Genomic DNA, 15112 nt, shown 5'->3' with positions numbered 1-15112 from the left:
TGCCGAAAGGAAGTAGTGGTTCTTTGGTTGTAATCAGTATATTGTAAAATTTGAAATCTCCCAAGGCTTATTGAACAGTCACAATCATGCAGGTGAACCCCTCCCGTGACGTCTTTGAAAGAACCTGCTCGGCTGGAGAACTTGTTTCCCACTCTGACAGAGATTCTCTGTCTGGACCGGCATGTAAAGGAGGGAACATCGATATGAGACGAGCGTCCTCCTGGCAAAAAATGGTGCAGGACCCCGGACCAAGGATCCCTTATCGTTGGGGAACGAGTCACCGTCTCTCCTGCTTCGATTCCACTATCTGAATTATACTGTGTGTGAGTGTTACATACAGCACATAGTTTGCTTGGACGTCCTCCGTCGTCTCAGCAGGAGTAGGTTCTCACCGTGGAGCTGTCCAGACGCTGCACCGCCGAGGGTCCGACTGCAGGGGGCAACAGAGAGGAGGAAAGAAACAAAGGTCCGTTAACCCGGCACGACTCGGCTCCTCCCATATAAGACGGCGACCCACCGACGGGGAAAAACAAACACAAAAACATTCTGCTGTTCGGTCGACGTTTTGAATTTGTGGCACGGCGTAGACGAAGCAAAAAAGGCTTTAGTTAACGTCTTAACTAAAACATTATTGCTCTCGCCCTCCAAATCCACACAAACATCGGCATATTAGAACCCGCACTCAAACTAATGTTGAGGTTTTGAGTGGGTCAAACTCCAGATCTGGTCCGGTTGTGGGGGAGCACGGATGAAAACACACAAAGGATGCCTTTTTTCTCCAAAATTCACTGGGAATGTCTTTGTTAGAAGAGAGCCCCGATCGAAACCCGCCCAGTGGGGTGTCTTTGGTCGGTGTTTCAGGCTCAGACCGGCCATAGCCCGGTCGTGAGTCCCACCACGCGCTGCACCCACCAGTGGAAAGCTTGTTTTTATTCGACCGGTGTTCTCTTTTAACAGCGGGGAGATGAGGAACACAAAGAAATCTGCTAAGAGTTGTTTGGCGACGTCGTTGGAAACTTCAACGTGAACCTCCTGAGGCAGAGCGACTTTGCGTCGCGCTCACATCCGCTGCTCAGTTGGTGGACTTTTTGTAGGGTTTGCGCAGGCAGATCCCCGTCATAGGAAGACCGTAGCTTGACCCCCTATTTCATACCACACCGTCAGCATTAGGGCCAAAACACACCCATTCATAAGTATGCCAACGCGGACGCTTCAAGCTAGGCAAAGCTGCTTGCGTGTTCTGAAAGGTGTCGCCTGGGGATTCTTGACATGACGCACACTTTAGTCGCAGCTAGCATACATTGAGCAACAACAGGAAACTGTCAGAAAGATGCATTGCTGAACAGTTGATATGTCCGTCTATATTTGTCATTCTGCAAAACAGATTTGATTCATCCTCTACTGCCCCCTGGTGGAGTCAGGTGTAATGACCTCCACAGGAACGCAGATCTTGCGTTTGCATTTGTGTAGGGTGGGCTTCATCGACAAGACTAAGCTTATTCATAACTCGGGCAAAAGTGAGAGACCACCCTTTGGAGCCTTTAGTAGCGAGGACAGAAAGATGAAAGAGGGAGGTAGATTGAAGAGGAAATGTAAGGGTAAGAGACCACATGAGACGGCATCACGTTGGGGAGGATAAACCATTTAAAGAAATGGGGGGACAGGGTTACACGCTTGGGGTGAATTAGGGGGGCCCGCAGGGGCCCCAGAACCGCAGTTGGGGGCATAGCTGACCTTGAAACCAGTCCAAATACATGTCGTCAGGACTGTCGTCCAACATCTCATAGAGGACTGCACAGCAGGGCAGTCCCAGCGCGAGGGGGAGGACAAGAGACATCGTCAGAATGCTCCGACAAAACAGCGGAGGGCGAGACCACCCGGACCCTTGGAACTGCAACTCACATTCAGGGCCGTGGTGCGTCTCTTCCGAACCAGGATCGTTTTTTTGGGGTAATTTCCCCAGCAATCAATGTGACAGTTGTGACGTCTTTAGAAGATAAAAGTGCGGTTGGGGGTCCTACCTTCGGGGGGCAGCCTCCGCGAGTGGCCGGAGGTGGTGGTGAGGCGGAAGCCGGCCGGGAGCGTCTCGGCCGAGCCGGGCATCATGCTGATGCCGTGCACGTCCCTGGGCGGGAACTGCCTCCGCCACGATGGACCTCGGAAGTCTTTGTCGTCGCACTGGAGGACAGACAAGAAGAGACCTTATGTCCAAATGTAATAGATTCATTAGTTTGTTAGAGTTTGTTCCTAGTCTTCCGGAGTAATTCTAGAAACCAACCGCTCCCTGGTGGGGAGCCTCTCACCTCGTCCAGCCTCCTCTCGGTGCCCAGCGCCAGCAGATTGTTGTACTCCCGCTCGAGAATCTGACGTGCCTGCGGAACAAGACGACTAGATATTTAAAAAAATATGCAATGCACCTTCCAGCTAGTGACAGGTGGCTAACCTGATGTAAGGTTGGGAATTTTAATAGTCATACAAATAATTGCAATGTAATTATCTTTCACAGTTTTATTACCACATCCACCTTGGTAAAAATTTTATATACAAACGTTGGTTAAACAGACGGTTAGACCTCAACGCAACTGATGAAAACAGGACATTTCTAACATTGGGTCAAAATCCCATGAAATTTGCATGGAAACATGTTTCAAACACAAGATGATCGCTACGAGCTCGAATAACTACGATGAGGCGATGCAGCATGTCATGATTGTGACAGCTGGGTTAGTGTGCGAATACCTGAGTGTTTTGGTTGGGGATCTGGAGCAGCAACGCCAGGCTACTGTAGTCAAAGTTGTCGTCGAGGGCGACCAGCGCTCCGTGGACGCCGCTCTCCAGCAGGATGTTGGCGTAGTCGCGCAGCCCGATGCTCTGCACCCAGCGGATCACCCTCTCATTGCTCCACACCAGCACGTCTGGGGGACGCAGGGCACGTGACAGCTACTTTCAAAACCTAAACCAGTGTCTCCCCCCACCCCAGCGCGCCGCCAGGGCTCGCCGGGTGTGCGATGAAGATGCTTGAGATTCCACTTAAAACACATGAATAATGGAAACCAGCTGTCGTGTTGCAAGATCAAAATTGCAGTCCAATTCATCGGTTCTGGCCAGAATAGCAGCTCTATGTAGTGATGAAAGGTTCAACTCATTTTTGAGATTTGGTAATTGTGTAAATTAATTATATTCAATATGAATTATGGCAAATGCCTAGACTTTTATTTATTTATTTTTTCTTTTCTCACTTAGTCCTCAGTAATTATTTTCAGTTTTTGGAGTCGACGGTTCACTCGCTCTCCTCCTCTTTTCCCGGAGTGAATCCTGGATCCAAATCATTTTAAAAGATTTGCTCACTGCGAACAAAATCATCCGCGAGCCTTGCGCCACTCGCTATTCGTAAGCCATGAAAATAAACCCAGTTCTAAGCGCTGGGACGTTTGCTGATGTTTTTGGTGGTTAATAGGGTCGTGTAAGTGTAGTTCATTGTAAAAAGCCTGCTGTGGCAGGAACAAAAGCTTTGGCGAGAAACACTGACCTAAACACAACACTAATGGTCACCAGCGAGCAGATGGCCTTCCTCCTTCTCAGCCCCGTGAGAAATGTTGTGGTTTATTGATTCGGGTACGTACTGTACCTCTCATTTCGTGCTGGCTGTGCTCCCTGCGTCTCTCCAGCTCCTTTCTGTCGTAGTTGAGCTTCTTCAGACACATGATTCCGTACTGTAAACTTGTTCTGACGTTAGAAGGTTAGATAGACACACACACACACACATACATACACACACACACACGCGCACACGCATGCACAAATGAATTAGTAACTTGAGCAAATTAGGCGAAACCCCACTGATACGCCCAGGCTGACTTTGGCCCGATTCTTCTACCTGTGAAAGCTGTCCACCATCTTGAGGTGGACTCTTAGGTCCTTCTTGGTGAGGTGGTCCAGCATGCGGGCGTCCACCAGGCACTCCATGAAGTAGCTGCGGTACTGAGGTAGACCGAGGCTGGGCAGCCACTCATTCCCAATCCACTCATGGTTCATGTCACCGTAAGCTAGAGTCTGATGAGACGAGGGGGCCTGTCAGCCGTCAGCCAACCTCACAACGCAAAACATCGACGAACATCTCACGGGGAAAAAAAAAACGAACAAAAACGGAGCCTAAACGCTCGTCGCTTAGTGGTTAGGGTCAGTAGATGGGTCGTGTTACCTGCGCCCAGCTGCCCTCCTCAGACTCTGACTTCTGTTGGGAAAGGCAAATAAAGGAAGCAGAACAAGGGAGAGAGATGTTGAAACAGAATGGCCGCTGCACATGAATAAAGTTCACCTTGAGGTCTTAACGGCTTCTGTCGAAGCTCATAGCATCTACTTGACTTGGCGTCTTCAATCTGACGTCCCGGGCGCCGGTCGGATCTAAATGGCGGTACGCGATACCTCGCGGGCCCCGAGGAAGACCCACGTACAAGGCCTGATCCTGATTCGCTTTTGGATGTGAATATCGATCCCTGTGCACCCGACTAAGAAGCTTCTCAGGGTGAGGTCAAAACGCCAAAACGTGACGGGATTAGATGCGGTCCTAGACCCGGGACAAGTCCAAATGGAGAGGAAACAGCATCGTTTGTGCACTCTGATTAAAATACCAATGTTGTTCCTAAAAAACCCATCTTTTGATTGTCTGATCAATGGCATTGTACCGCACTTTGGCCATCGGTTGCTATGAATTGGTCTCTAGGGGAAGCGACTTGTTACCCCCTGCATTCACGGCACAAGCCTGACGGATCACGTTTGGTTTGGAGATGCCAACGGGGCTACAAACCTCTGACGCCAGACACTCTTAATCGTCTTTGAATGACGGCCGTTATTTACCGGAGCCGATCGATGCTCTGCTCTCCCGCACAACAGCCCTGGGACCGGCCATTCACCTCGTTGTCCCGGAACACGAGACAACGAGGTGTGACCTCAGTTCTCCGGCCGGGGAAAAAAAGCAAACGCCCTTCAACAAACTCACCCCGGGCCATCCTCTCGGGTGTAGCTTAACTCTCGTAATCTCATAACGGGGCTAATGAAATGATTTCGGCTTTTGAGAACGATGGACCTAGGCGATGCATCTCCGTCCAGACGGGAGCAGGAGCAGCGTCCCTCAAGCTGTCTTTCAAAAAGGTACGAGGTACGTTCACTCTGCCACAGGACAGCCCGATATGAACGTACCTAATAACAATAAATAATAATTTATAATAAACAATGTTTCCCATATCCCATTGTCTACTCATTGTGGGAGAGGGTATGTAGGTTAGTGTGTCCCCAGGGTGCAAACGGAATTGGGCAAAAAAGCTTCTCAGTTCTCTGGCCCTTGATAAAACCCGCGAAAACTGCATGGTTGTCTCTCAAGTCCAATGCGATGGCGGAGGAGATTTACTTCTTAGATTTCCACTTCTGTATTTCCCAGATTCCGGTCTGATTGTTGTCTGATACTGTATTCATTGTGTAGTCAGTAAGTTTCTCGGCTGCTTTCTTAGAAATGGGTCTCTCTTGTAAATATCCGAATTACAACGGGACTGACCTGGTAAAATAAAGTTTAATGTTGGCAGGATCCCTTGACTGCCCCTGAAGTTAGTGTTTGACAGGCGGTTCGATGCCCAGCGGTTTGGTTACTCAACGCCCTCGTTTTTTATGACACGCACGAAAACACGCAGCAGTGTACAAGTAGGTACAGAAAGTGAAGGCGAGAGTCGAGGAGGCGGGGGAACTGACCGTTTTGGAGGGGGCCGCCAGGGTCTCCATCTCCTCATGGGTCACCCATACATTGCCAGACGGCTACGTTGGGGGAGTGGGGGAGGACAGAGCGGCAGCAGGAGTGGTAGTAGTGATCCCGTGGGAGGGGCAAGCAGTGTTAAAGAAGAAGAGCAGCACCACTGTAAGCCAATAGTGTTATAGCATCACAATCAGATGAAGAGCCGGCGGGGGAAGACAAAAAACACGCACAGAATACGAAAAAAAAAAACAAAAAACAAGGCACAGAACCCAACTTTACACAACACAGGTCATGACACAGGTCACACAAGTACCGATACAGACACAGGTACGTTTTGCCATGCAGTACACAGACGATGCATTACGTGACATTAAGTGGACAAAGTGATTTTTATTTACACTTTTTAATCCCACTCTTATTTTTATTCCAACGTGGTATTATCGGTGTCTATTCCGATGCCTCGCAGCCCGAATTATAGCTCCAGTGACGATCGAAGGGTCAGGCTGCCATGAGCCAAATCGGACCGCGCTTCAGGGCGCGGTCCAAAAACAAGCCGAAGCACCGACCCGGGTAATCTCCATTTCCCTCAGCGGAGGCAGGATGGCCAACCCCCTGCACCCACTCCCGTGTCCCCCCCCCCCCCCCGTCTTCATTTTCTGCTTGGAGTTGCACCGACATCCCGCCGCTCGACAAGGTCAATTAACCACCGCCTGCCGAGTGGAGTGTGCAGAGGGTGGGCTGGTGAAATCACATGCACTTTTAATCCAGGTTTCATGAGGTGTGCAAGTGGAGCAGGGAGAATGGAAGAGTGTGTGTGTGTGTGTGTGTGTGTGTGTGTGTGTGTGTGTGTGTGTGTGTGTGTGTGCGTGTGCGCGCCCCTGCATGCATGCGGGGGGCACGGGCGTGACGTGAACTCCCAGTGAGGACTCACGGTTCTGGAGGTGGGCGGGGCGGAGGGGCTGGTGAGGGAAACCATCTCCTGGATGGCCAGCCGCAGCTTGAGCCGGTGCAGCGGGTTGCTGATGCCGATCTCCCTCTGGATCTCCGTGTCGGACAGCGCCGACATGATGGCGCCGCTCTTCACGTTGGCGCGGCACGCCGCCACGTACCAGGCGGGCATGCCCAGCCACAGCTGCGGGAGAGCGGAGGAAGTGTTGGGTGACACCGCAGTGCTGCGTCATTGGGTTTTGCAGATGGAGATTGCCTGGAAACGTTTGTGTGGGTTTGTGTGTCCACTGGCCAGCAGAGGGCACTGTTGTTTGAATCAGAATCAAGCAGTTTTATTTGCCAACATATAATAGGAATTTGTTATGGTGAGGTTTGGTGTGTTTGTGTGCGTTCTCTGCAGGCAATTGGCATTAAAATTAAAAATATTTTTAGAGGGAAAAAATAATAAATACATAAATGAATAAAAATACATATACACACACACACCGAATATACAAAATGCAATACTAGGCATAGGATAATTTGGATTACATTAATAATCTTTGAAAATCAAGTGCAATTAAAGAGCAGTGATTGAAGAAAAATAATGATTGAAAAAGTATTCTCTGCGAAACGATCATGATGATTTAAGTTCTAAACTGATGACCCTGAATGTGATATTAAGTATATTAATAAAATTGTATTAAATGCTTTTTGCATTTCTCCTTTGTTTATTATTACTGTTTGGTTCATTATTATTATAACTATTATTATTATTATTATTATTATCTTCAGTTTAAGGATTAATCTGCCTACCATAGTATTTTATTGACCTTAATATATGTAATAAGTATTAAAGTGACGTAGCTCTTTGCCTGTGTTTATTGAGAATATAGAACAATATGAGTTATCAGACAAATATTACAATTATCAAGTGAAAGAAGCAGGTGGGAGATCCTAGAGCCCTGCATACGTCTGAGGCCTTTTTTGGCAATGGGTATCTCTGTCACGTCTCCACGTTGATGGAGATGATCTCATCTCCCTCGGGGACTCGACGTGTCTGGCATGAGAAATGGCCTCCACTGTACCTCTAGCCACGCCACCACGGTCGGGCCGTCCCACTGAGCGAAGGGTAAGCCCTTTCTCCTGGCCTCCTCCAGGAGCTCGTGCCTGCAGGTGGGACAAGAGGCACTGCATTAAAACAACACGCACACACACACACACACACACGCACACGCACACACACACACACACTCAATAGCACGCCGCACTTATTCTGTCGCAGGCACACTCCTTGTCTACAAAGCGTGCGATAAGAATGTGTTGAGTGCTGATCTGTGATGTGTGTCTTAAGGAGTGTGTGTGTGTGTATGTATGTGTGTGTGTGTGGGGGCGGGGGGGGGGGGGGGGGGTTGTGCTCATGCACTCTTTATCTCGCATAGTCCAGCTTATACACCAATCGCTTTGGAAAGGGCAGCACTTTATCATTCATCTGTGCTCGGCCAAGGAGACACACACACACACACACACACACACACACACACACACACCTTAAGCATGATCTTGCATTACTAATGTAAGCATGATGGTCCGACTGGCTCCGATAGAAACAAAAGCGCCTATTTTTACAACGCGATGCTTCTTTTTTGATTTGAGTCACAGAGCCAGATTTGTGTTTGTGTGTGTGTGTGTGTGTGTGTTTGTGTTTTTGTGTTTTTTTTTTTTTTTTCTGGACTCTGTTCCCTGATTTCGCCATGAGAGGCCCTCCGAAGGAAGGCTGAAGCGGGCACACGGGGGAGAACGATTTGTGGGCGCTTCGAGAGCTGTGCGCACCCACTCAGCATAAAATCCAAAAAGTACAAAACACAAAATCAGCTCTTATCCGGGGGGTGGTACAGGACCTCAGAGCTATTCAACTGCATGCCGTTGGGGGGCCAAGAGGTTCAGCCTAGTACGGGGCTTAGGGTTCCGGAAAAAAATGAAGCTCATATTCACAAAAAGAGCCTAAAATAAACAAATACGTTTATCGATCGTATTCCTTCCGGTTTCATATTCTTACATGCATGCCGGGAAAACTTTGTGTATAAGCTTTGTGTACGTGATAGTGAAACATTCTCTCAGACACACACACACACGCACGCACGCACGCACGCACGCACACACACACACACACACACACACACACACACACACACACACACACACGCACGCACGCACACACACAGACACAGAGGGAAATTAATCAGTTGACTTTCTCCTCTCCAGATTTAGTGGAAAACAAACATTCCCTGAGCATGTCGTGTGTTCAGAGAGGTTTTTTGACAGATGGAAAGAGTAGGCTCGGTGGAGAAGAAAGAAATAAAAAAAAAAAAGAAAGAAAGAAAGAAATAAACATACAAAAACCACGGTGCATGTAGCACTGTCGGCGTTCAGAAGGCAACGCCGCGTAAATGGCGCACAGAGCCTATGAGGAATGTCCCGCTCAGAGCACGTTAGAACATCCAGCCTCTGATCCACGCATTCGTTTTTTTCCCCGTGGTTATGTTCAGGTGTTTTGGGGTCTGAATGCATGGAGAAACACACCCACTGAACATAGCTCGGAGGAAGAGGGGGAGGAGAAGAGGAGGAGGAGGAGGAGGAGGAGTGGAGGGGGCGGGGTGCGGTTAGGAAGTAGTCATGGTAAATTATACGGACGACAAACGACGACGAAAAAGCCACGAGAGTTTGACATTCCCATAACCAGATATCAGCCGCTGGTTATTTCACAAGAAAAAGAAAGAGAGAGAGAGAGAGAGAGAGAGACACGTATAAAAGGAGGAGAGAAAAGACATTCTGGGTGGAAACAGGTTGGCCCCGCCCAACGGCCGCACATTCTCAGTCCAGCCCACAGAAGCAGCGGCCATTGCACTGTAAAGGGGGGGAGGGGAGGGGGGCTTCAGAATGGTGAATGGACAGAGAGAGAGAGAGAGAGGGGGAGAGAGAGAGAGAGAGAGAGAGAAAGCGATGGGGTGGCGGGGTGGTTCGTCGACGGCCACGGAAAAAAAAGAGAGAGAGAGAGATGTTAAAAAAGAGAGCGACATCAGCTTTGGCACTTTTTTTTTCTCTCGGGAGGAGGACGGATGGACGGACGGACAGAGAGAGAAGAGAAGATGGACGGACACAAGGCTTGGGTTGGGTTTTTTTTTATGTCCGGGAGTTTCAGTTCAAACGCAGTTGTCCTCGCCACTTACCCGCTTTTTTGGTTAGAGTCAGAGGATGATGAGAGGGAGGGAGGAGGGGGGGGGGAGAGAGAGCAAAACAAGAGAGGAGAGGAGGGAGCAAAGAAAGAGAGAGAGAGAGAGAGAGAGAGAGACAAAGAGAGAGCAGAGAGAGAGCAAGAGAGGAGAGAGAGAAGGAGCAAAGAAAGAGAGAGAGGGAGAGAGAGAGAGAGAGAGAGACAAAGAGAGAGCAGAGAGAGAGCAAGAGAGGAGAGAAAGAAGGAGCAAAGAAAGAGAGAGAGAGAGAGAGAGAGAGAGAGAGAGAGAGTGACGGGAGACAAAAGTACACAACATGTTAATGAGTCAATAGGCAATTACCATAGGGCTCTAAAAAAAACACAATGTTGAACACACACACACACACACACACACACACACACACACACACACACACACACACACACACACACACGGACAAACAGACAGCAGACACGGCAGACACCGTCGTACGGGAGCGTCCGGGGACCATTCGGTGAGCAGGTTGTCCTGTACAATGCAGTCCAGTGCAGGAGGGAATGAATATGGCACAGCAAGACCCCCAAACTCCCCCAAACCCCAGCAAAATTGAAAATGCTTTAAGACACACAGCACACAGTACAGTACAGTATCTCACAGAGATACACAACACACACACACACACACACACGCGCACAGACACACACGCACACACACACACACGCAAAGACACAGTGAGAAACAAGTATTGAACCATGGCTGTGTTGGTCAAGATGCTGGAATGGAATCGGCGCAGGCAGCTGGCATGACATGCAGCGTGGAGGCGCCAAGATGCAAAAAAAAGGCGACGGGCCTTAATCCCGGACCCTCTGGCGAAGGAGAGGTCAGTGCAGTGAGAAGAAACACATTTGGTCAATGATCAGTCGACGGTACAGATGACAAACGACAACAACGGCAACGCCCTGGGATCGATCGATCGCCGCCGACGGGAGGCAAAGTTATTGGCAATGACACAGTCGAGCAAATGACATTCATCATTTGGCAGCGGGGGGGGGGGGCACGGCAAACACACGCATACATCCACCACGTACACATTCCTGTGGCAAAGAGGTTTCGGATCACCCCCGCCCGCCCCGCCCGCCCCGCCCGCGGAGGGTGTGATCTACGACGGGGGAGGTCGCTTATAGCTTCCGAATCGACAAGCAGAGGCTCGGGAGATGAGCGGTCTCCTCAGCCAGGATCAATGCCCTTGACTTTGAGCTCGGTGAACACAGTCAGCCCTGATCTCTGCTCCAGAACGCCCAGCCCGGCCGGGAATGGATCCCAATGTGGGAGACCCGTGTTTAATTTTTTGGGGGGAGGGGGATCTACGTATTTCACCATTGTTTACCATTTTAGAAACATTCATCTCGTGGTGTGTCGGGCGTAGATTGTACAAAGCAGGCCGAGGACCGTGGGGGGAAATACATGCTGTTAGATGGTTTCCACCCCAAAACACAACAGCTAAATGTCTCCACACGTGTAGACAACGTGCCCCATGCGAGAACATTTCCCTACCACGACCGCTTTTTGGCGAACGCTCCCTAATTTCAGTGAGCCCGACGTGCGAGGCGAGTAGGCGATCGCCTAACGAAGCTAATAATAAGTGCGGCAAGGCTGAGCCGAGGCTGAGGTCGCTCGTAATCATCCGTGAGCGGCAAAGACTGATCACGAGGTGGAAGCCCTGCCTTCAGGGATTCTAATCGAGAGAAAGCGCGGAGGTTTTTAGACTCAAAGCGTCCCGCTAAATGTCAGTAACGGGAAGAAATGACGAGCTATTATAACTGGTGGCACCGAAATATTACCGAAATAACACTCAGTCACCGTGAGCACTTGGGCATCCGAAAGATGTAAGAAGCCTAAAACCATGAGCCTCAAACCTGTATTTTACAATAGCCATTTAAAATGATCAATGTCATCATATTAATGCATGTTTCATTCTACGATAATAGCAGAGATTACTGTCCGACAGGGTCATGTAATCTCAACTTGATTATACACTGAGAAGTTGAATTCATACTTTAAAACTCACTGTGTATTCAAAGCAATCCAGTCATTTGGCAACAATGACGGCTTTCTGGAGAAATGCGGGCTAACTGTCCGATCGACCAACTCAACTCCACATACGAGAAATTTTTGCTGAACGCCAAAAAAGCTCAAAGGGTATTTGTACGGGCGGTTCTTGCATGAGGCCCATTGTTGGTATGGATGCACCGCTCTGCGTGTTTACAGGCGTGTGCATCTGAGTGTGTTTCAGTGTGCAGCAAGCCCTGTACTGTATTTCCATACAATATGATCAGATCAGACTTTATTAACCCCCGGTGGGAATCAGGGCACATGTATATGTGAGCAGGTTAAGTGTACGGGGGTTGGTCCATGGCCTCCCTTCGAGCCGTATATGGGGACGCACCGGTGTGGTTCAGTCGGCTGCGCCGGTGAATGTTTTTGCGGGAATCTTACTTCTTTTTCAGCCTGCGGTCCTTCTCCGCCTGCGTGCCCAGCTTGCCCAGCCCCATGTCCTGGCCGGCCATGTCGGGGTCGTTCACCACGGCTGCAAAATTGAATGGGAGATTTCAGCGTCGGGACGGGTAGGCCTCAAAACGGGACGTGAAAATATCCACGTCCGTGACCGTGTCCCGGCGCTCGGGGGCAGCCGTACCCACCGTGTGGATCTACCATGACCTGCCGGTGTCCCAGGTGCACCAGCCGACCCTTTTCCTTCTTGCCGAACAGCCGCCCGATGGAGGACTTGATACCTTTCTTCTTGGGCTGTTTGTGCAGCGAGTCCTGGCTGCTGGCGACGCTGCTCAGAGTGCTGGCCTCGGCCTCCAGAGAGGCAGCGATGCTGAGGTTTAACCAGACGTGGACGGGTTTAAAGTGGAAATCCGTGACATTATTCAATTAAAAACAAATCCCATATTTGGTACTTCAACAGAAAATTAAACGTTAATGTACTATAGATATGGATGAACATACAGCAAAAAGAACGCCCTGCGATGAAAAACCTCCAAATAACTTTCAATTAACTTTTCATAGAACTCAGTTTATTATTAATGAATTTGGCCACGTATTCGCACGAGAGACTGATCCACGGCTTTTGTGTGTGTGCAGTTTTTAATGCAGCTTGGTCGCTACGCTGTGAGCACAACCACACCCAGGGGACGTCAGGTGCCGGGTTATGAATGCAAATAGTAAAAGAAACTCCCCGTTTAAGGCTTCCTTTTGGTTTTCGTCAGCCAGGCCTGTGCCAAAATGTGCAATATCGAAAGGCCTCCAGTCGTTTTCTTCCCAGTCCCTTCATATTCACCCAAACGGAAAACGAACACTTGTCCCATCTGCTCCTATTGTTGACGACGCGAAAATTCTTGGGCAACAGACCGACGAGTGAAAATAACAAATGAGATGCCTGACGTCAGACCTTCAAACTCAACACCCACGCGGTTTTTAAAAAAGGCACCTTTTTCAAGGTCGTATCAAGGGAGTTGCCCTAAATAGACGCGACTGCACCACACGTGGCTGTCGACGGAACGTGGACTCACCCCCGCGCGTCGTTGTGCGAGGACGCCGGCAGCGTGTGCGTCATGCGGACGGTCCGCGGCGTGGCGGGAGGGGACGTCTCGCACTTGATGGTGGCCTTGTCCTCGTGGCCGTCCTCATCCACCGCCGCTATCTGAACGGAGAGAGGGGCGCGGGGCGGGAGGGGGCGGGGGGGCGTGACATTACTTCAGCCGCTGCACGCTCGGAAGCGAAACAAGGACCTCCCTACGGTAGATCAGTTTGGAGAGTCGCTATGGCAACCGTTTGACATTTACACAGGGGCTTCCACGGGTGAGTCGATATCTTAAGTCCATCTAGAGCAGTGTGTGCCAACCTTTTTTTTTTCTGCCGTGGCACAGGTTTTACTACAAAATATTCCCACGGCGGCAACACTATCTGGTTCAGCACCAAAAACGCCTCGAGACCTCACAAACATGTGGAGCTGTGCTTACTATTACAGCCTACTAATAGTCAGCGATGCACGAACAAACAAATCTTTTCGGAAGTCACTGCATCTTGAAAAGAGTCCCTGTGGACTAAATAGAAAAAAGCCCAAGCGAGAAAAAGGTCGAGGTATTTTGCAGAATTCCTACTGAATGTGATGTACTGATGTGCAATTTGCATTCCACTAAAATGAATAGTTTTGCCGAAATGAACTAGCTTTGCTTCCCGAGTGAAGCTGCCAAACACAGAGCTGCAATTCCGGCTGGAGCTGACGAGTTCGATGGATTAATGCAGCCCTGCAATTTTGATCTTGCGACACAGGTAGCTGAAAAACACTGATCTGGAATACGCGGATTGGAGATTGGGAGTGGCTTTTACCTTTCTCCGGTGCTTCCTCAGATCGCTGGGCTGCCGGACAGAGCAGAGGAGGCGGCAGGTTAAGGCGTGGGAAAAAGGAAACATTACGGTGGCACAGCGTTGATCGTTTTCAACCAATAAAGACAGCCTTTCAGTTCCTTCGCACGTCATACATCATCGGGTGCGTTACGGTGGTAACACACCCAATAGAGCACTCATCTGCCAGCGTCCCCTCTGCCAGAGACGACCGGATCGGAACCGATCGAAAGCGAGGGATCGGTAAGCAATAGGGTGCGCGGCGGCACAAGTCATTTGGCGGATCGATACGAGCGGGCGCCCGGTCCTTTTAAAAGCCCCCGGATAGAGGAGACCTTTACAGACCCCCGGCCGACCGAGGGGTTCTTTTTTCTGAGCATAAGAATATCTGCGGAAAAAGAAGAATGAGAAACACCGCCCGACACAACAGCACGGAGTACTGATGCTGCGCAAGACAGTCGGCAGAGAGAAAGCGAGGGACAAAGAGGACGTGTGGAATACATGATTTCCTGTTTTAAGTGAGCCGCTGTGTTGACACTGCGGGCTGCACGGCGACAAGATGACAGGTGACAGGGAACTACACACTTTCTGTCATTCCTCCCCTCTCTCTGTCTCTCCCTCTCTCTCTCTCTCTCTCTCTCGCGTCTATGAAAAATGTATTTGGTTTGTGTGTGTGTGTGTGTGTGTGTTTGTGTGTGTGTGTGTGCGCGTGCTTGTGTCTTATAGGCGGAGGAGGAGCTCAGGAGTCTCAGAACCGCAAGACTTTAGTATTTAGAACCACGAATAGATGTAATATCTTTCGAATATTGGGAATATG

The 15112-nt window shown here is 49.7% G+C and overlaps 1 protein-coding gene across 1 annotated transcript in view; it reads right to left on the bottom strand.

Moving 5' to 3' along the window:
* Positions 1-371: 371 nt before the first annotated feature.
* ppfia2 (PTPRF interacting protein alpha 2) overlaps positions 372-15112 on the bottom strand; it is a gene marked incomplete at both ends in the record, with an annotated part of 154420 nt that continues 139679 nt past the window's right edge. The window contains 15 exons of the mRNA XM_080022206.1: positions 372-430; positions 1735-1791; positions 2022-2178; positions 2304-2372; positions 2740-2915; positions 3629-3726; positions 3878-4071; positions 4202-4234; positions 5743-5805; positions 6675-6875; positions 7759-7840; positions 12382-12472; positions 12585-12766; positions 13461-13591; positions 14281-14310. Of these exons, the coding sequence (XP_079878332.1) occupies positions 372-430; positions 1735-1791; positions 2022-2178; positions 2304-2372; positions 2740-2915; positions 3629-3726; positions 3878-4071; positions 4202-4234; positions 5743-5805; positions 6675-6875; positions 7759-7840; positions 12382-12472; positions 12585-12766; positions 13461-13591; positions 14281-14310 (1623 nt within the window). The remainder of the gene's footprint in view (positions 431-1734; positions 1792-2021; positions 2179-2303; positions 2373-2739; positions 2916-3628; positions 3727-3877; positions 4072-4201; positions 4235-5742; positions 5806-6674; positions 6876-7758; positions 7841-12381; positions 12473-12584; positions 12767-13460; positions 13592-14280; positions 14311-15112) is intronic.

This window comes from Zeus faber (genome assembly GCF_960531495.2).
Source record: "Zeus faber genome assembly, chromosome: 21".
Classification (NCBI taxonomy): domain Eukaryota; kingdom Metazoa; phylum Chordata; class Actinopteri; order Zeiformes; family Zeidae; genus Zeus; species Zeus faber.
Note: the sequence above shows the minus strand (reverse complement) of the source record. Positions and strands in the feature narration are given on the sequence as shown.